Source organism: Amphiura filiformis, chromosome 3 (genome assembly GCF_039555335.1).
Source record: "Amphiura filiformis chromosome 3, Afil_fr2py, whole genome shotgun sequence".
NCBI lineage: Eukaryota > Metazoa > Echinodermata > Ophiuroidea > Amphilepidida > Amphiuridae > Amphiura > Amphiura filiformis.
In genome coordinates, this window is record NC_092630.1 from 65,542,113 (window position 1) to 65,565,530 (window position 23,418).

General features: G+C 34.5%; 1 protein-coding gene across 1 annotated transcript in view; it reads left to right on the top strand.

Moving 5' to 3' along the window:
- Positions 1–23,418, top strand: part of LOC140147758 (mutS protein homolog 4-like) — a 98,886-nt gene that overhangs the window by 27,293 nt on the left and 48,175 nt on the right. Inside the window, exons 14-22 of the mRNA XM_072169515.1 lie at positions 3,784–3,837; positions 5,961–6,145; positions 7,024–7,036; positions 7,745–7,790; positions 13,711–13,835; positions 18,737–18,831; positions 19,665–19,712; positions 21,776–21,943; positions 22,983–23,055. Of these exons, the coding sequence (XP_072025616.1) occupies positions 3,784–3,837; positions 5,961–6,145; positions 7,024–7,036; positions 7,745–7,790; positions 13,711–13,835; positions 18,737–18,831; positions 19,665–19,712; positions 21,776–21,943; positions 22,983–23,055 (807 nt within the window). The remainder of the gene's footprint in view (positions 1–3,783; positions 3,838–5,960; positions 6,146–7,023; positions 7,037–7,744; positions 7,791–13,710; positions 13,836–18,736; positions 18,832–19,664; positions 19,713–21,775; positions 21,944–22,982; positions 23,056–23,418) is intronic.

Below are 23,418 nucleotides of genomic sequence, written 5' to 3' on the forward strand. Positions count from 1 at the left end.
TCAAGATATTAACAACAATATAACTAAACCAACTTTGTACATCCAGTCATTAGTTGGCAAAATGTTATGAGTAATTCTGTACTGAAGCCATCTTAATTTCACATCTAGCATAGCTCTGAAAGGCATTAAATACAACTCGTAACATTTGGCTTCGGTCATATTATAAACTCTTTTAATGACTAACAGGATCAGTTTTTATACTATCAATATATGACTTATAAACATCCCTGGACTTCAGTTTCAGAAGTGGAACACTTCCTCTTGATAAGTTGATCACTATACCCGAGTCCTCTGGAAGGGTCGTCCCCTCCCGACGAATCATGTCAAGCCAACTTTTTGGAATTGCATTAATCGATTAGTCCAAACATCATTTCTATTCCATCCTGTTAGCAAAATTCTTAAAATTGCCTTTGTCATCAATGAAATCGTAAATTGTGTGGAAGCCTGCTTCCTCAAACTTAGAGTACTACACCGACTTTTTACCAATCAGAACATGCTTATTATTCCAAATAACTTGTTTGCAAACCTCGATAGCATTTTTTGGCTCACCTGAAGTAAACTTTGACCATAATTTGAATGCGTTCAAATAGAATGGGGGAATAATTCCTGATAGTGTTCGAAATTTTTTGCCCAGGGTGCTTGAGAATCTAAAATATGGGGGGGGGGGGTATTGATCAACAAAGTTTGGATTTGGTTCATTATCATGCAAATAGTCAAAGAGGGATGAAGCAATTCACACATTTTTGCCAACATATTATATCAGTACACAAAAAAAGTCGACCATGACCATTTTCAGAGCCAACACCCTTTATATCAATTTTGTGTAGTTCTGATTTCTCATGAGCTATAATTTAACTCTTTTCAACCTGACAATCCAATTCATGAATTCAATCAATCTCATGATAAAATGGAAATATTGCATTTTAATTCCCTTAACAAGTTTCCACCTCCCTCACATGGATGCTTAAAACTCTCTTTACATGTTTAGAGGCGCTCAAGCCAACATGGATCTATTTTATCTATTTAATCAGGCTGAATATGCTTGTGAGTAGTAATTTTTCATATTCAATCTGACCATGGGTGGAGGGATAAATAACAATGTATATAATTTGTAAATAATCTAATCTCATGGTAGAATTGTAAGGCCGGCAGTAGAGCGGAAGAAATGTCTAGCCCATTTGAATTTAATTTCTCATACTGTGTCAGGCCACAGACCTTGGAACCTTTTTCTAGGTTTTGTGTCTTTTCTACTATTCTAGGGCCTAAGTTTTGGATGCATTTTTGAAATGTAACCTAATTATTGCCATAGTATTAGCTTTAGTGTCTTTGAAGTTATAAACATGACAATGTGATGTAATTCAAGGTAACAGATACAATTCTTTGGATTGTAATGCCCTCGAAGTAGTAACCAGAGTTTCAAATTATTAAACTTTAACTTGAAGCACTTTCTTATATACAAGCAGAACAACCTACAGAGCAAGCAGAGGGAGCATGATAGCATACACATGGTTTGGCTCTCTGACACCATTAAGCATGTTGAGGGGGGCAAGACTTCTCACAGGGGTTCGCATATTATACAATCATATTCCTCTTGGTTTGAATATAATTATAAATAATGGCAGCTAGAAGCACAAACAGTTTTTGAATATTGTATTAAGACTATTTCTGCCCTTGTATGTTTAGACTATTGTCAAATTATATAGCAAGTCTCGACATGGCATGCGTACATACAATTGTTAGAAAGGGGGTTAATTAACTAAAAATGTATTTGTTATGCAAGTACTCTAATTTCATGTGCTGCAGCTTTTCACACAGTATTGGGAACTACCCCTTTTAGTAAATTAATGGCCTTTAATTGCGGCTGATTGTAGCCTATGTGATCAAGGAAATGGCTTTACACAGATGAGTGGATATTAAAGGCATTCTCTGTGATCTCTGCAAAGGAGTAAAATAATATTCAATTTTTTTAGGAATGGCTTAGAAGTGAAGGATTAGTCATTAAAATTGTTTTCATCAGAAAAATATTGGCAAAAAGGAAGCAAACAGCGGTATTGATGAAGCTCCATTCAATTGTTCATAGCTCAGTGACATAGCTTGGGGTTGTGGCACCCAGGGCAATGATACAGAATGGCGCCCGAAACTGGTAAAAATATTTCTTGCCTACTGAAATTGTTAATTGTTGACCCCAGTTTTTTTGTTTTGTTTTTTTTTGCCCAGGTTGCTCAAGAATCTAGAAAGTGCTTAAGTGGTGGGGTAGGGATCAAAAACAATTTGATTCACATTATTTGTTTTTCTGCAGGCAATGTGCTGACCGCATGCTGACAATGCAGTATTGGTTCAATTTGCATTAATCGCCATAAATATGTACCGAGTCATGCATAAAATAGATTGGCAAGTCTTTGTTTTTCTGAAGACTCTTGTCATCATTAAAACACCATTATGATATCCGGAAAAACAGCTAGTTTGAGAGCAGTTGTTGTGTTTTATCTGTCTGCCCATGGGTGGAGGGATAAATAACAACTTATATAATTTGTAAATAATCTAATCACATGGTAGAATTGTAAAGCTGGCACGTTACAGAAATGTCAAGCCCATGTGGAATTTATTTTCTCTTGTCAGGTCACAGACCTTTTTCTAGGTTCTGTGTCTTTTCTATGGCCCTGTGCTCAAGCTAGACCTTTTTGATACAGCTTTTTCAGTAATAAAATATCTTGATAATTTGGTAGACCTGTCTGTCCCTTTATGGAATAATACTACCAGCTGATATTGCAAAATAAAAAAGTGCCATATGTATAAAGGGAAAATGAAAGAAGAAATTGTTTCAAATTTAATCAAGCTTGTTGCAATATTCAATATTGTAGTTCAAAATCTGACCCCACATGCTTGATCAGTGTCATAGCTTCCTTACACCTGTAATGCACATCTCTTAAATCTATTCATTAATTGAATTTCTCAAAACTTTCAATTGAATAAACTAGAAATAATTAGATAACAATTATTTATGGTTCGTGTAGCACTCATACCTATTTCCCTTATTTTTCAACAGACTGGTGTTTTTTCTGATCTGTCCCAAATTTTATTACCTGTTCTAGGTATTCTTCCATCTCATTTGTTTCTTGAACTTTTAGATGTATTTTTACTTTTAAATTAATCAATATAGCTCTGTAGTGTATTTAATAAACAATTAAAATTAACACATACCCCCCTGGTCTTCTTTTGATTTGATTTAATTTGTTCGGGTTTGACAACCCTGGATCAGATAACCCAAAAAAACTTCTTATGAAGCTAATTTTCATTCAAGTCAACATCTCAGGACAATTATACTTTTGCATGAGGTGTCACTGTAGCTGAAACAAATAATAATTGGATAACTCTTTGGTTGCTTACACAGCAATAAATTGATTAAGAATGATTTCACTTTGCCAGGCTACCTTTAATTGTTGGGCAAGTTTGATCTGCTCTTTGAAATTGATGGCAAATGAAACATAGCTAAATCCTAATCCCTTAGTCAGTTCACTATTAGTCAGTTCTAACTGACAATGAAAGTCAAATTTTAATATGTGGTCAATTTTTGGAAATAAGGGTCAAAACATGCATTTTTGGGGTGTTTTTCGTATCCTGTGACAATCAAGCCAAAGACTTGTACAAAGACTAATTTCAAGTTCTGCATTCTAAATTTTAGAAAACATATTTTCTAATCTTTATTTTAACTAATTGTTATAAATAACATTTAGTAATAGATTTAAATTTTATGTTCATATTTATTTGTTAATATCTTTTCAGGCTTGCTGGATGTTGCAAGAAGAACATACACAGAAATAGTGGACGATATAAGAGGTATGTTTGCGAGTCATTCAAATTGAAAATTACTAAGCACTCTTCACTTCCCAAGAAGTGACAAAATTGCTCACATATGATAAAAAGGTTAAAAAAGATATGACAAAATAAGACAATTAGAATAGCTTGCTCCTTTTCCCTCTATTTGCTTCTTTCCCACATCAATTCGACGCTCGGACGACATAGTGACGTTTCACGAAAATGGCCATTTTGAGAAAATCGCATAAAAAGTTTTTGAAACTTGTACCCGTTTGTCATACATTGCCTCAATTAAAATGTACCCATTTCTTGAATGGATATGAAAAAATAAATATTTAAGTTACATTGAATTTATGAAATACATTGTTCTCATTCACCAATTAATTTTAATTAAATACGTCAGTATGTCAAATATGATTCTCTGTTCAAAATTGACATACAACATGTGATACGCGATACGTCAGTATGTTGAATCATGGTTGAATTCATACTCGTATTAGCTCCACAACCGCGATATACTGAAGTAGGGCATATGACACATATTTACGACATAGTGGCATATATGACACATATTTACGACATAGTGACGTATGCGGCCAGTGTCCGAAATAAGGAAAATATGGAGGTTGTCCCGAGGACAACTAAAGCATGAATTCTGCTTGTCCTCAAAACATTTTGTTTGTCCCCAAAATATATAAGTTATGTTTTTGAGTGCAAAGAATCCAAATAGTGGTTGTCCAGGGGATAAGTACATAGCTCAATATGGTTGTCCCCAGTGATTTTTGGACAAGGGGACAAGAGGATAAGTGCTTATTTCGAACACTGCCGTATGCCACTGATATGCTACTATGTCATCCAAAATGTGGGGAGCGTTGTACACAATTTTCCCATTGAGTGAGATACGCCAAACCTAATTAGTGATAATATCTAATTCATTATTGACATGCCTGTTTTGAAAGTTTGTCACAATGCATAGATTATGAAACTTATCTTATTTTGTCAAAAAAGACTGATATGCTAGTATGTCATCTGAGCGACAAATTGTTGTAATTCCCTGAACTTTTAAACCGTATTATTGAAATTGTTAAAAATGTACTTGTAAAATAGCATTCATGGAATTAAGACCTCACAAAGAAGTGTTATCATGGTTATGTGGACAGTGAAACAAGGTCCTTACAAACATGCACACATGATACAGGTGTTATGTGTCATCAATGAACACGACTGGGGACTCACACAGTTAAAATACATGGATTTTAATTGGTAAAACAGGAAACCTCCTGGATCCAATATACATCTAGGAAGCAATGCATATGTCCTTAGTCCTATACCTACCTCACTTGCATGATCAAGACACAATTTGTGACCATTTTACATGAGTGTATTGAGAAGGTCCACAGTTTGCACCACTTACCAATGTGCGCACACACTTCCACTTGTAAAGACCTGCAAACCAGAACCTACAACTTTTTCCTATTTAACTACGGGCTTTGCACACCCAAAGAAGCTAAGCTCCAAACCGTGGACCTGTCTGACATTTTACTATCCAAGCGACAACTGACATTTTACTATTCAACCGACACCTGACTTTTCAGCAACAATCACTATATGGTCTTATAATGCATTTTTACATTGTTTGCAATACGCTGGTATAGGTAGAGGAAATCATGGATGTTCTATGTTGCGGGGTGTCTTCGGTAGCTCTGCTGCTATTTTTGGGTGTGCATCTTTGTATCTTTGTTTGCAGGTCGTTACATACACACACCCACCCCTGTCTGTGTTCGCCTCCAAACGTGGACATTGTGTTTTGCTATCTAACCGAGGACGTGTGTATGATGTTTTCATCGCCTAACCGTGGACTAAAATGGCGGATTTTTTTGTGTATAATACTGAACGGAATTTTAGCCATCACCCCTGCGGACGGTAGTTTTTACATGTGTGGTCCTCGGTTTCAGGCAAATAGCGTTTAAAGCATCTAGTATGCATTTGAGGTCTTTTGCAGCAGTTTGAGACCGAGGACAGTCCTCGGTTGGAAGTAGGTCCACAGTTTAGGGTGAAAAATCTTGTGTGTGTCCTCGTTTGTCGGCCAACACGTACGCACCCCCACTATGCACACATTCACACATTAAGTTTTTTGCATGCAGAGCTAATCAAGCAGCTTGGTGAGCAATACAACCTGCCTCTTAAGACCAGTTTCAATAGCACTCGTGGGTTTGTCATCCAGATGTACAATGGTGGCAAGAATTCAGTATCTACTGATCAGCTCCCATCAGTGTTCTTGAAGGTTGTCAAATCCCGTAGTACAATTACATGTACCACCAAGGATCTGGTAAGTCAAAAAGCCTTAGACTCTTCACTTTAAGAGACTATTTATTCAGTTTTAGCTCAGTTTGTTCTAGCTAATACAGTCATCTCTATGTTTTACATATTTAGCTATTTTCTTCTTTTTCTTTCTAATGTTAATATTAAATTTAATTTAATTGATGACTGCTGTTTTCACAGTGACATAGAAAATAGGAACTCAGTCTGTGGACACTTTACCAGTTATGCATGCTTCTTTTCTTTTCCTTCTGTTCAGAAAGTTTAATTTAATGACTTATACAAAGTTCTCATAATATGATTACATGACCTAATCCATTCAGTGACTTTGCAGTGAGTAACGACATTGTAGTAACGTATTTTATCTGGTCTATAAATGATTGGATACTTGACTGCTAGTTTGGAAAATTGGAAAGAAAAAACTTAAATAATACTGTCCATTTGTTCCTTAACAAAAGACTTTTTCCCATCAATATTGCCTTTGTGAATGTTTCGCAAACACCTGTTTCATATTTCAAGGCGCACTGAATACTTTTTTATTTGGTGTTGCATAATATTTAATGCAACATGTCTTTATTATTTATTCTATTCCTATTCTATTTCCAGTCATGTATAACTTCTAACAAATGTTTCATGATATAATATCAATATATTTCCACCAGACATTTTGACATCAAATATAATTGATTTTCCATCAACAAACAAAAAATAAATGGAAATAGATTGAATAAGGAATACTTTTGGAACAAATGTTCTACATCATTATATTTGGAGTATATATTGTCCTTAAGATTTCAATATATTTGAAACCAACTAATAATTATTCAAACCCCACTTTTTATTTTATTTTTAATCAACATGTTCTGGTTGGTGCTGTTCATACAAAAGATTCAATTGAATGGTAAGTACTGGATATATCAATTTGATCACTATTATCATACTTCACATAATTAAATCTCAAGACTATCAGCAGCAGCATGTATTTGATATTCCCAGCCAATATAAAAGACCCTTGTGATCCAATATCAAACACCAAACATGCAGGAGGGGCAAGGTGAGGTTCAGAGGGAACAAAATTTGATGCAAAAAAGCCTAAAAACCCATAAAATCTGGCAGACAGCATACAAGAAGGGGGAACTTGTCTTCCTTGCCCCATGGCTTTGTTCAACTTTGTTCAGTGTCACAGCACTAAGCAATTTTGATTGGCTGCTGTTAAATCAAGGTTGAGTAGTTGGTGACTTCACCAAAAGCATGAGCAATCACGCAGTAGGCCCTACCAGGAACACTTTCCTAGTGATAGTGGTACTCGCATGAAGTATTTCATATGCAATGTTGTGATGGAAAATGGGATTGCAGCATCATCGAGTATACCACAGGTTGTACTACTACACATGTGCATTTGTTTGCAGTTTATAAATAAGCAATTTCATGTGGCATAAAACTACTATTTCCCTTAAAAATCTACAAAATTAATTGCTTGATCGCATCACATGAGAAATCTATGTGCACATAAACTCAAAAATATTTTACAAGTTAACTATCATTTTGTGTGGGAACATGTCTTGCTTCATCTTACCCAATTGAATTCATATGTCACTTTATTTTTCAGATCGTGTTAAAGAGGCACTTGATGAAATCTATCTGATGACAAACATGTGAGTACAGGTTGAACTCTGAAAGTTTCAACGAAATCAAAGTGTCACAAAAAGTGGACCAATTTGACACTGAAGGAATAAAATTCTATAGACTCCATCAAACTACTTCACTCATCATTTAAAGGATGTCTCCTGCAATCACAATATTATGCCTTATATGTTAGAAAATTAATTATGAAGCACGAATCACATGGTTTTATTTTAAACAAACTCATAATGACCATAAAAACGAATTAAAACAGCCGTCTCATTACTTGTCGATGGTCGATAGACGTCCCAATAAAGCGGACTTAGTCACTGGTCAGTTCTACAGAATAGATCTCCATGGCTAACCATGGCTAACTATGGAAACATGTTAAAGGACATCAAGAAAATTATTTATTTTGAGCTCTTTCGAGTATCGGCGAGTAATGGATATATTCTGTAGATTTAGGTTTTGTCTGTGACTGCTAATGTGGGGCGGTCGTAGGTCGTACGGGGCTCAAACTCGGTGGGTGGGTGTAGTTCTGTCCTGGCAAGAAGAAGTTTATGTTCGTTAAGTCATCCGACCCCGGGCCCCCTCCCAGGGGTCATTTGAGGACAAATGACTAAAACTGTCATATGGGCATGAAACTAGGTCCTAGGGGGCTCAAACTCGGGGGGGGGGTGTAGTTCTGTCCTGGCAAGAAGATGTTTATGTTCGTTAAGTCATCCGACCCCGGGACCCCCTCCCAGGGGTCATTTGAGGTCAAATGACTAAAAACTGTCATATGGGCATGAAACTAGGTCATACGGGGCTCAAACTCGGTGGGTGGGTGTAGTTCTGTCCTGGCAAGAAGATGTTTATGTTCGTTTCAAAGTCATCTGACACCGGTCTCCTCTTCCAGGGGTCATCTGAGGTCAAATTTCTAAAAAGTGTCGTATGGGCATGAAACTTGGTAGGTACAGTTAACATTAAAGCAACATTTTTGAAGGTCATTTTGGGGTCATCCAAGGTCACCACGGGTCATCTGAGGTCAAATTAGTAAAAACTCATATATGGGCATGAAACTTGGTGGGTACAGTCAACATTTAGAGTTATAAGTTTAGGTCATTTTGGGGTCATCCAAGGTCACCCAGGGGTCATCTGACATTACTCGGTGATCGTCGATAGTGAGCCCAACAATTACTTAGTCATATAAAGGTTATCCGTGCTCTATAAGCTGCATATCCTACCAGCGACTCCTATACCTTGTTTAGGACTTTCAAAAGAAGTACCTGCATGTGCAACCATGACTATTTCAAAATAGCCCGCCAAAGTCATGCAGGTAACTCCGAGGTTGTGCATTGAATTAGTTTGAATGAGGAATACTACGGGAACCAGTGCCTTTTGTTAGAAGTCACGCATGAGTAAAGTGGATAACCTCTATTCTTGATGTCCTTTAAGGGTAGACGAGGTATTGTTGGTCGAAGCAAGTTTACCTCAAGGTGGAGCGCATACGTGTAGCCAAAGCGTATGCACATTCCAATAACACAACCTAACATTCCATTCTCCCCTATAAGTAGGTATGCACATACAATAACACACCCCTTTCCATTCTCCCCTACATAAGCAGGTATGCTGTGCGCTCTGCTGTGCGCTGTGATGATAGAAGAACATAAAGTTTGTTGCCCTTGACACTTTATCGCTAATTAATGGTCTGTCACGTGACGCGTTTCAACAAAACACAGTGCGCGATTTTGAATAATGGGTCGTGGGGGTAATAGAATATTATTATATTATTATTAATTTAGTTCATTGATTGAGGTCAGTGACCATTGCATTGAATATACAGATAGAATTTCGCGCCTAGTTTTTTTCCTGGCAGTGCGTTGTTGTGTAGCTAGCCATCTATCTAAATAACAATGGGGCCTTTGTAGTATACAAGGACAGGGTGATGTATGCATTTTGCTAACAGGAAACCATTCAATCGTACTATTGTTTTCAATATGAGGACCCGTTGTCTGGCTGTTTATAATTGAGAAGCTTGATATTTTGCGTGGTCTTGACTTTCTTAAGCCAAATTGGACTTCACATACACAGAACTTTATTTAGTTGAAAGGCTCAGCTTCAATCTGATACCCTTTATTTTTTGGTGGGGTGGAATTTTATTCAGGTTTTTATAGTTCAGTAAAATTTGCTAATTTTCGACTACACATTTTACCATTTAAATTCAGTTTTTCAAATAATTTAATGATAATTATGTAGAGGCAGAGAAGATAGAGGTAATGGTCCTTTACTGCTGAAACATGTAGTTCTTTCAACCAATTTGTCATTCAAAGACAAAAAAATCTAATATTTGAAAGGACCATTTTCAGTCATCTCATGGAAATAGAAGATGAGAAGGAACCACAACGAACCATCATCAAAGTTCCAAACACATTGCAGACATGTACATTCACGTTTCTATACACTTCAACCGCTATTGTTATATCATAATCCTCGGGATTATATCCCAACACGATGGTCATCGGTGACGTAACATTTCCATGACATGCCATTTTCAATTCTTAGGCTGCAGTCAAGCGACCATTGCTTATCGACTAAATGCGGCTTTGTGAGCAGGAAAGGGCGGGAAATATGAATGCACTATGGGACATATGGGATAACATAGCCAAAAATAATGCCTTCGTGGGAAGGATTACCAAAATCGGAAGTAGAACGTCATATATTTGAAACATTTAGGGGCAAATTTACCTATGTGGGAGGTCTGGGGCTCATATGAAGGCAATTTGATAGAATTGATTTTCCGTTTGTCTTATGATAGAATTTGTTCCCATTTTTCGGAAACAATCGGAACACCTTGTTTTATACCTTTACATTTTAAATAAATTTGGGGTCAGCGAAAATACGATTATCCTTACAAAATGTAAAACTTTTTTTAAAGTGTCTTTAGTCGAAAATACAACGTATTTTGATTAAATTTCACAATATTTGTATTGTTTTGACTTCTCTGCATCTGAAAATGCAGAAATCTGTTGCAAATGTTGTAAAATCCAGTCTAAATGAACGTTAAAAGTGCGCTTCATCAACTAAGTTCACAACAACCGGTTCAAAATTTGTTTGTGCGCAAAGATTTATCGCTATGAATTTCCAGTTATGCTACCAAATCACGCTGATGGCGGCAATATGAGTGTTCTCAAAAGGGAATTTGTTGAGTCCTCTTCCTTTGTAATGAAGAATAGATAAGCGGGATTAGTCACAGGCGATCGATTTCATTGTGATTCCTTCTCATCTACTATTTCCATGGTCAGAGGCAAGGTTCATTATTGATTGGAGATTCAGTAGACCCTATACGCCGTAGAAGTGACGTATTTAATCGGATTAACTACCATAGCAATAGATGAATACAATTTTGGCTATACCGCCCTGCACTACAACGTTCACACGGTACCGATGTATTGAACCATAGATGTCAAAGAAAGGCTGATTATTCGCACCTGTAAGATAAGTATCTTTGAAAAGAGCGGTATTGTATTCAATCTATGTTTGCTGACATACACAGGTGATTAGTGCAATCTGCTTGTAGTGCAGGGCGGTCTATTCAAAAATTGTATTCATCTATTGCTATGGCAGTTAATCTGATTATGACGTCACTTCTACGGCGTATAAAGAGACAAGTACGGTAATAGCATTTCAAGTGTATGCGCTTAATTCCGTAATCAATAAGAGCTAATAAGTATAATGAACAAAATCAAGACGGAACTGATAGCACAGTAGTGTAAGCGCTCGACTGTGAAATCGGAGGTTGTGGGTTCGAACCCTGCGCCGGCAGAATTTTAATTCAGACAATTTTCTTTTTCATTCGTGAAGAAGAATTATAATAATTGAATCCGTCTTATAAAATTTAACATAGTATAGTAGAATCATGTAGGCCTTTGTGTTATCAGATAAGATCTTCTGTAGATTACCATATCAAAAGAATTTCGAAGTTTTGTCAAGCAAGTTTCTAAGTTTCTATTCAAACCGTATGGCCTGTACTTAAGCATTTGTTGGAACTGGCCAGTGACTAAGTCCGCTTTATTGGGAGATTTATCGTAGGTCGACCAGTAATGTCTCAACCCGCGATATTAAAAATATTCAAAACCATGTGATTCGTGCTTGATAATTATTATTCTAACATTATAAGGCATAATGTTGTGATTGCCAGAGTCATCCTTTAAATAAAATTCTGCCCTCTGTAAAGTGTCACAGGCCAATCCGGGAGGCCAATACGCATGATAATATAATAAAACAGGGGATAGGTATAAATGGTTGTGGAGTTGAACTAGAGACCTGTCCCTCTGACACTTAAAGCCATGTTATAACATTTCCATAAAAATAGATTATAGTATTTCTTTTCCATAAAATGTTAGCATTTACTGTCAGATATGTCCCCTTTTAATTTTAAGCTGAACAACTGAGGTAAAGTAAAGAAAAGTGGAATTTACTACCAGCGCGGATGGTTTAATTTTCTCATTAAATCATAGATTTTTCATAATGTTGTCAAATCTAATAAAATTTGATGCTTTCTGGTTCCAAATATAAATTCAAATGAAGATTTTTCATAATGTTGTCAAATCTAATAAAATTTGATGCTTTCTGGTTCCAAATATAAATTCAAATGGAAGCACAAAAGCAGGCAAATTACTTGCTTTTAAGAAATCAAGTCTGTATAAATCTCAACATGTCCACTGGCCAAATCAATAAATAACTGCAACATACCTGCTTTGATATGGTTGAGATGTTAACAAATAACAATGCCTCCTTCTTTATATACTTCAGATCTCTTTAGAGCCAAGAGCCTCTAATGCACACAAAATTGTTAATGGCATGGGTGATAAATTGGATACAGTAAATCTTTTAAAGGAGTTCCTTATACATGTTATAACAGGTCTATAATAATTTTGGTATTTATATCCCCATAATTTTGAACTTAGCAATAGTGAAATTATCATAGTCAAGTTTTGCTGTGTAGGTGAATATGATATCCATGAATCATAGATCCAAGAAGGACTCATTAGTTGCTATTAAAAGGGCATTTTGTGATTCACAGCATCATTCCCCCACTTTTCTAAAAAAAATTAGGTTTTTATACTAATGGAAACCTCTGGCTGCATAATGTTTATGTACAAAACAAATCTTGCAGATTAATTCGTTTAGCAAAAACATTGTGAAATTTAAATTACAACACATTGTCTAGACTATGGAGCAGTGTAATACACATAATCATGCATAACTCGCAAACTCAGAGTCAACTGAAATCTTGGGAATAAGCTTTTTTCATGGATATTTACTGAAAATGTCATAAAAAGTGGATGCTCGGATCATAAAATAAAAAAATCAGCACATATTTATGTGTTAGAAATATAAATTAATGTTAACATGGCCCCTTAGGATTTACAAAAGGCACATTTCCCAAGTTACAGGATGTAAAAAACAAGAAAAGCCGTGACATTTTGGAATAAATGCTGGACTGCACGAAGGACACATTAGTTAAGTAATTATAAAGATTTTAACTTTTAACTAATTTGAAATATACATTAATGTTAAATTGTCATTTTAGAGCCTTGGGATTATAAAATTATAAAATCGCATACTTCACAATTTTTTGTTGCAAGTTTTTCAGACATGCTAGACTAAAAAAAAAGATTCATTTCTCAGCATATTATTAAGGATATAAGTTTAAGTGACCGGTTCAAATTTCAACCAGCCTAATCATGAAGCTCCCATAACCCCGTGGTTAAGGCACATCAGGTCTTGTAATAAATTATTAATATACTTTAATTGAAAGTTCAGCTCAACTCATCAAGGCCTTTGTATTTTGTTTCACTTTTTTTGCACTAATTGTTTTGACAAAATTACAGATCAAATGTGCCCCCCCACACACACACACTTGGCCAATAGTAATTTTGTTGCTTACAAATCTCTTTTATTATTCAGTGTTGTAACAGAGTTGTTGAATGAAATCAGAGAGTATGTTGGTTGTCTATACAAGCTAGCTGAATGTGTTTCAATGCTGGATATGCTTGTAGCATTTGCACATGCCTGTACATTAGCAGATTATGGTAAGCAAATCAAAAAAAAAAAAATTAAAGTTGTTTTTCTTTTCACAAGAGGAAACTAAGGCTGAAAAAATAATGCTGTGTCTCAAAGCCCATGGCAGTTTCAAAAACGATTTCTTTTAAACATTTTTTTAAAACAAAATTTTGAATTAAGATATCATGTCATTTTCAAGTGTTCAAAAGTACACAACATGAAATTGTGGTTGATTTGCACAATTGAAGTACAAATATCAATTGTTTTATACCTAAACAGTGTGAGTATCGAATCAAGTTACTTTTCTTCCACATTTGTGTCAGAATTTCATGATTTTATGGCAAAAAAACTATTTTAAAAAAAAATTAATAAAAAATTAATTTGCCGTTTCACCTGACATGGACACGCTAAGAAAAACGAACACACGTGTGGGCTTTGAGATATAACAATTTTGTTCAGCCTAACGATACTGCAGAGACTAAAAATCAAACCATCACATACCAGACTAACTGAAGTATTACAATTTAGTTTTGTTTCATTTGGTAAAACTGGATAATAGGCCTATTTTGTTAATCCCCAAAAAATAGTGCTGTATTTTTCTGGAATGAGGAGTAGCACCTTCATTTGAACTATATAACTTAGCTGTTATTGCTATTCTATTACTTAAAGATGTATAGTGTGATTTAAAGAAAGAATTCCTACTTTTTACCACATATAAGTGAAAACACATTGCTGAATATAGTAACTCTCTGTAAATATGGGTTCATTAAATGAACAGCAATAGAACAACAATTATTGAAAGTCACTCATTTTAACAATGTACCCTCACATGCTCAAGATGCTATAAAGAATAATGGAATATAAACACATCAAAAGAAATAAGTCCCCCTCTGAAAATTTCATCATAACATCGTAAAGTAAAACTTTGTACCAATAAAATTTACTTAGAAATAATTATATGATTGTTTACTAAGTGTTTTGTGAAAATGAAAGATATCTATAACTTCATGGCTGAATGAACCTAAATTGAAGACAAAAACTGCCCTTTCCAAAAGTCACAAAGTGGGCCTATGCTTGTTAACTGCAAGGCGTATTGGGACAAGGAATGGAACTGGCCATCTTACAACTCACTGTGTTGAACTCACAAATCACCAAGGGGATTTGCATGGCTGAATGATCAAGAATCGATACACATTACAATAAATGTTCACTTGGTGAGGATTTTAAACTGCACTCAAACACATGGGGTTTTCCATTAGTAACAAGCCATGAATCAACTTTTGTGACAAGCAAAGGCCTACTTTGTTTCTTTTGAAAAGGGCAGTTTTTGCCTTCAATTTAGGCTCATTCAGCCCTGAAGTCATGGAAATCTCTCATTTTCACACAGCACTTAGTAAACAGTCATATAATTATTTCAAAGTTAGTTTTATGTACAAAACGAAACCTTACAATGTTATGACGACATGTTCAGAGGGGGACTTATTTCTTTTGATGTGTTTACAATACGATATTTTATGAACTTCTTTATGTTCTTTTTCACTTCATTTTATAGCTATTTATACATTTTTAAACATTTTATCCAGCTTTCCTACCTAGCATCACAGGCAGGATAGCATTAGCATAGTGTAGGAATAAATGGGGGTTTTTTAAACCAAATTATTTGTTTCATTCCTGTAATGTTGAGTTCTATATCAAAATATAGTTTAAAATGTTGCCTAAATGTTTCTGACAACTGTTTAAAGTGTTTTGGAATATGATGTGAGATGTTTTTAAAATGTTTTTTAACCTTTATGCTTGTATATCTCAACATTTAAATGATTTTTGCAGCCTCTGCGTGCCCTTTTGAAAATGTTACAAAATTGTTTTGTGTTTTGCTGGGTAGTACTTATTCATTCACAAAGATAAATGCACTTAATTTTGTTGTGCTTTCCCATTACAAAAATGTGTCATTTAAAAGTCAGACAAATAAGTGTTATATCTGGGGTCAGTTTTCTTTTCTCTTTTCCCCCTTTCAACACTAAGGGATGATATACAATCCTGTGTTATATCAGGGGTCAGTTTTCTTTTCTCTTTTTCCCTTTTCAACACTAAGGGATGATATACAATCCTGTAGTAATTTGTCAGATTTTCTAACAATTATTTCAGTTATGTATATCCAGACCTGCCAACTGTCCCTCATTTTGAGGGACTGTCCCTCATTTGGGGTTTACCAAAGTGAAAATGAGGGACAGTCATGTTTTCTGAAAATTTCAGTGATGGCAAATTTAAATGTAAGAACAGCAGAAAATGATGAAAATGTCACTTTAAAATTTGCTATAGCATTCTCTTTAGTCTATTATGATAAATTCAGACCTGCAAAACCTTCTCTGAATTCTGAAAGTATTGCACACTTTAAGTCTTTGAATTTGTTGGTACCGTACCTGGTTTGTGTACATGCAAGGTTTTGATCTCAATGTCCCTCTTTCTGACTTCGGTAGGTTGGCAGGTCTGTATATCCATTATTTCGTAGCTAGCGAGCTCACAAAATATCCAGTGGCAGTGAATCTACATCGCCTTAATGTTTCTTATTTATTTTCAGCATGTCTCCTTTGGATACCTGTCCCATTTTTCATTCAAGTGCAATGCCATCAATAACGCTTTATGCTAAAAATAATGTGCGCAGTGTATCAATAAGCTATGGCATTGCATTTAGATGAAATATACATCAAAAATGCTTGCAGCAAGACATCAAAATTGCTTCTATATATCATTTGCATTGTGTGCTGTTGTTATTATTATAATTATTGTTACTATTATTATTATTATTGTTGTTGTTGTTGTTGTTGTTGTTGTTGTTGTTGTTGTTGTTGTTGTTGTTGTTGTTATTATTATTGTTATTATTGTTATTATTATTATGAGAAAAGATAATGATAGGTGTTTTATAACTTTGTAAATGCATTTGTGGTTGATGTGTGACATTTGTAGAATCATATGTAACTAAGAACACAAATAATAATGACCAATCATTTCTCCCTTTCTAAAATTGTATTGCTTCAATTTTCATTTCTTTTGTTTTTTCCTCATATTTGATTGTCTTTTATTGCAAATTACCACTTTTTTGGAATATGCATATTAAATTGGTCAATTTATTTGTTGTTACAACAGTGGAAATGCAATTTTAAAAATCAGTGCCCACTGTAATTATGAAATGCATGCACAATAGCGTGACATAACATAATGTAGACAATGGTTTGGAATAACATTCAACATGACAGATTACAAATAATATGCCAGTCATTTCATTTTTACACTGTCACTTTTTCAATGTCATTATTGATTTGCTAGATCCTCAAAATAAAAGAATGGACATTATGTTTTTGGAACAAAATAATTGATCCCTAGTAGCAGTGATAATAACAATAATTGTTTGAATCCATCTTGAAATGGGGGAGAAGGAACATTTTGCCTGAATAGTCAAAAAGTGGCTAAAAAAGGAAAAAAAGGATGTTTTGCCAAGAGAACAAATTCTATGCTTGTGTATACAACCCACGGGATTAGGTTAGCGCACACTTTGAATCTGTCACTGCAAATTCCAAAATGGCATTATTCTCAACTTCAGACAAGACAGACTATAGAGAAAAAGCAATATGTTTGTAGATAATTTTAAAAAGTAAACCAATTTGGTGCACAATCTCATTTTCCTGAAATCACCATTTTTAGAACTAAAAGGCTATGGATTAAAATAAAAAGCCACATACGAGCGTAATTATATAATGCAATTGCATATAAGATCACTGGACTTAAAGAACAAACAATTTCATGTGACTATGAATCAAAGTAATTATAGTGGTTTTTGTATCTCTTCAATTTACAAATAGTCATATGCACAGGATCTTCCAAGAAAACCAAAATTAGGTACACTTATTATCAGAATCATCTGTCATTTTTAAAATGGTGCACTTATGCCAAATTATTTAAAAAAACTGGTTTATTTCAAAGCTCTTGAATGCATTAGCAAATAGTGCACGATAGTCATGCCCAAATTGTCAAAAAGCATTTTTTTTTCTTTTTCCCTCCTTTTAATTTTTTTTTACCATTTAAAACATCAAAGAAGTTCTAAGTGGTTTGCTGTCTACAATATTAATTTCTTCACTACATCTTGTCACCCGTAGGTAATATTTGGCTCAAAGACATGTTATTAATACTGAATGTTAAGTGCGAATGTACTTGGTACAGAGTTTTATTAATCTGCAAGTGGTGTGCAATGATTCAAAGATCATTTAATATGAAAATAAAAAAATATATTAACCACCACATTTCTCATTAGGTTTTCAACACAGGGAAGCTTTGAAATGAACTTTTTTGTACAAATTTTGCCATATCAGATGAGTTTATCATAATGTTGTAAGGGAACAAACCAAAAGATCGATGACGTCCTATAAACGTAACTAGTTTCGTTTCTCGGCCGACCCCCTCCCTCCCTGCCAGAAACATAATAACAAAATGTTGAAATTTTGACATAATAATAATAATGACACATTCTTCAGACCGATGTTTTTGTACAAACGTAATCAAGTATTTTTACCCCCTCCCCCCTAAACGAAACTAGTTTCGTTTATAGGATGTCATCGATCTTTTGGTTTGTTCCCTAATGCAGGAGAATACTGTTTACTTTAATGTTCTTACTAGCGTCTGAGACATGATCTGGTCCATTCAGGCCAATGTCAGCAATTTTGAATTTTGGTTTTCATTTTTTAAGGTTTTACCCATTAAATAAATTCTGAAATGCTAGGAACTCCTATCTCTAGCATACAGTTATAATTTGAAATCCAATTTTCGATGTTTTGTTTATTTTCGTTGCTCCCCATTTTTGCCTATATTTCAAATTACTAGCACTTGCAATAATAGTGGATCATATCATGTCATATTTATTGTTTGTTTTTTTTTCTAGTGAGACCAGACTTCACAGACACATTGGCTATCAAGCAAGGCAAGCATCCAATCCTGGAAAAGATTGCATTTGAGCCTCCAATCCCTAACAACACTGTAAGATACTGATTCAAAGGCACTATCAGCGACTTGTTAAATTGGAAAAATTATAAAAAGTCAGATGTTTTCATTTGGAAGCAGTTTAGGTATACTAAGATACTGTGCAAGTGATATGACCAAAGTAACTGAATCAGGATACAATTTGACATTTTAGTCAATGTCGAGGTGTCTTGGCATACCAACCCTTGAAATTAATCATGCCCATTTATTGAATGGTTTTTCAAATTATTCCATCGCTGCTGTTTTCTTTCTTTTTCAAGTTTTTGTTGCATGTGTATCCTTCTTTTTTTAAGCCGCTGCTACACATTTCGTGCATTTATACACTATTGAATAGTCTCACAGCCAGCCTGTTAAAATGAAAAACTGTTGTTAATGTGCAAGGTGTGTAGTAGTATAGCAGGATGCGAGGGTCTTTGAGAAAGACTAACTTTTGTATTGATCACTGAGTGATAGTGGCTATATTATGCTGTGTAGCAAAAGATAAAGTTTATTTTTTGAAATAAAATTGGTAATAAATGAAGAATTAAAACCTGCAAAAACAGATCTGATTTGATTTTAACCTGAAATAACTACATGGGAAAAAAGTGATCAATTCAAAATTTGATTAAAGGACAGTTAGATTGCCAAATGAATAAAACATTGCTTAGAACAACTTGCATACATGTGTTATATTAGTCAATTATTGCTTTGTTTCTTTCCACTGCTTACAAGAATGATTGTTCTTTCTATACATAATAACTTGTTTGCTCATACTAATTACTATGGTTATGCAAGACAGATAAGTTCATTTAGTCATGATTTTGTGTTATTGTTTTTTCTTACTCTTTCAGTACGCCTCAGAGGAAAGTAACTTTGTGATTATTACTGGACCAAATATGGTAATATTTTCCATGATTTTGTTTGTTCATTTGTTTGTTTACATTCTATCTTATTAAAGTAACTAATTGGTTTTCTAATTAAATCAAAATTAGACATCTTTTTTTGTTGTTTATTCAGACCTATTCTTTGATCAGCACCATACAGGCATTATGAAGTTTTTCATGTGTCATGTACCAACCATTAAAAATCTTAAAAGCTATAATAAAGAAAGAAATTTGTGTTGGTATGGTGAAATCAGAGTAAGAGATTCTTTTAACTCTAATAAGAGATACTACCATGCTAGCATAACATGGTGAAGGACACTATTCGATCCCTTTATATTTATGCATTCTATGGCTAGCACAAGTCGGTGTCAGCTTGTCAATGTGCAATGCGAGATAAGAAACTATCAAAATAATCTGATCTATATTCAACTTCTAGGATATTTTGATCATTATTATTTATTTAACTAAGTACTTTTTAATTTGGAAGTTATTTCAAGGGGATATATGTTTAATGAAATGGAAAAAATGATGGGTAAAATGTCCAATATTTTACTTAAAGCTATAAATCCATGTTGGTGATATTTATAGAATGACATTCAATAAATTGTAATTTAATGTTGTTTTCATTAAAATGCCAGGAGAATGTCAAATATTTTAGTTGAAGCTAATCCAGCTTGGTGAAATTGATAGAATTACATTCAAGAGAGACACGTTTGAATAAGCATTCACACTCGGCTATAGATGTAATAATGTACAAGGTCATTCTTACCAGTAGATAGGATATAGAAATTAATTTTTCTTGTCCTCCCTTACAATTTGTTTTTAAAGTGTGCCTTGATTGCAATTGATTTTTAAGCATTCCTTGATCCTTGCTTATTAAAATATGGTGTTTTTTACAAATTAAAAAAAACATCCAAGCAAACCGAAAGTACAACAGGGCAAAATGTACAGTCCAACCTCTGTTATCTGGATAACATGCAGATCTTTCTGTGTGGTTTTCATAAGAAAATATGTTTTAGTGACTTGACCCCTTAAGGTGTCAACTCAATAAAACATTATGCTCTAAAGCATTGAGAAAGACATCTGACACGATCCAGAGGAATGAGTCTAATGTTGATCTTTTTTGCTTTGTGTTCATTACTCATTCACACTTTTAAAATGCTGATCAAGCTCTCTTACATTGATTTAGAAATCACAATTTTCTGATCAAATTTAGATGAATAATTTATACTAAGACAACTTTTTTCATGATACAATATCACAAGGCTTGGTACTTTCTAAAAATATTGTAAAAATGGGGGTCAAATAACCAAGAAATTGACAATGTCTCCGCCCCCCCTGTGGCGTACCGTGACCGCTCCTACCCCGGGGGGGCTGAAGAAAATTCAATTTTGCCGCCCCTTCTTCAACAGCCCGATAAGGTTGACCCATTTTTTTTTCGGTGGTTTGAAAAAGCGAAGAGAAAAAAAAAAAAAAGGATTATAGGCGCTAGCGCCCTAAAAGCAACACATTTTGATGTATACTACCATTTTTTCATAATTTTTTATACTTTTTCAAAAATTTTCCACCCTTTCTTCTTTACTAATTCTTTTTGTCGCCCCTTCTTCCGCTGCCCCTTTGTTTTGGCCAAGACCCTGCTTTTACCCAGGGGCTCGCGCCTTAAAGCCACAAAAAAAAAAAAATGCGCATGCCCCCCTTTTTTAAAGAGAGAAGGTGAGGTGGCCCTGGAGTTAAATGCAATGGTTGACAAACAAAGACATGAATATCTCTTTCTCACATTGACTAATTCTTAAGTCTCTCCACACAGGTGTTGACTTCATACAACAAGTTTCAAAAATCTTTGAAAAATCAGATATTTTCATGACCATATTTGGAATCAGCATGAGATATGCATTAAAATGAGTACAAACAAGCCTAGTATTGATTCAGTGGTTCTTGAGATAGCCCTTGATAATTTAAGAAAATATCTCAAAACTTGGACTTATTATGTTGAAGCCTGAGGCAAGCATGCAGAGCATTAAATTAGTGTCACACTCCCAAAACACATAATCCATTGCAAGTATTGCTCTTACTTACAGAGTGGCAAATCTACTTACCTGAAGCAGATAGCCTTGCTGCAGATCATGGCTCAGATAGGGTGCTTTGTTCCTGCTGACTATGCCTCATTCAGGATATGTGATCAAATCTTCTCTCGAATTGGATTTGAAGACGACATTGAAACCAATGCATCTACTTTTATGTTAGAGGTGAGCCATTATAAACCCTGATGAGTAAGGGTGTGGTTTGTAAGGCTAGCATATTGTAGAAATTGGATCATTTATATAGTTTATCATCATAATATGGAAAACAAGATGTAGCTAAGTTGTGGTGATAAGTTGAGTTGGGGGTGATAATTCTGTAAAAAAATTCTCATTCTTAGTCAGTTAAATATTATTTTAATAACTAAACAGTATTTTATTTAGCAAATATTAAAGGCATATTCAGTGTCCCAGCGAAGGTGTAAAAAAAAATCAAAATTCTTTATAAATTGCTTAAGAGTGAAGGATTAGTGATTAGGTATTTTTGCTATGAAACATTTGGTAAAACACAAGGAAAACAGCAGCATTAACAAAGTTGAAACCCCATTCTAATATGTGAACATGTAGTTAATTTCTCTACTTAACTATAGAAATTATAGATTCATGTAAAATGTCTCATTTTGCCTTTAATACACAGCTTTTGGCTTAACCTGAGCAAGCTATGTTAGCACATGTATGACACGAACAAAGTGCCAAAATTTGAGTTTTTGTGATTTTAACGATCCTCCGGATGAGCAAATCACTAAATGGGCCTTTAAGTTACCATCATGAAAACTCCTATATTTTAAAATGAATGAAACTCTTTTACAATTTTTTTGCGCATACTGCGATTGCATTTGTGTATTACGCTTACAACACGCTACATACGCGCATCGCGACAAGCGTGTTCTGCGACGATGCAACCACTATTTCTATTATGTCATAGATGAAACCAAAGAACCAAATAAATTTAGCACTTTACAAGCTAAACCACATCCACTGACTAAGAATGCAGTTTCATTATCTGAAGAGTTGCTTTGTTTAGCTGTATGAAAACAAAGGTACAAATACTGGTGAGTAAGTATATCAGGAATGCATTTCATTACCAGTATCTGCAGAGTGTTCTCTCTGTTATCCTAATCCCACCCCCTAGGACCAAATAGAAATATGTAATATCAAGCTTCAGTTTGCAAGTATTTATATAAAATAACATTCTCTTTTGCAACAGATGCGAGAAGCAAACTACATTGTACAGAATTGTTCGCACAAATCACTTGTGATCATAGATGAACTTGGAAGAGGTGAGAGCAAATGTGATCTGATCCAACTAGACCTAGGAGACAATACAATTTTGAAGATCAACTTACACAGTAACCAAGTATGCTATTGTTGAAACTTTACATTAACAATATACATACATATTTGGTTGCAAAGTTAGGAACTTTTACAATGCCAATTTCCTTGCATACTTGATTGGTTTTTACACCCTATCCTGTATCTCAATATCTCAATTGTCGTCTCTGGTCTGGTTCAATCAGATCACCTCACAAATTAAAAACTAGCAGATGTTAAAAGGGTATACAGAGATTTCTGAACAAAATAGTGTTGTTATTAATACTACATTTTGAAAAACATCCTTGAATTAGTTGGTTTCAAAATCTCCC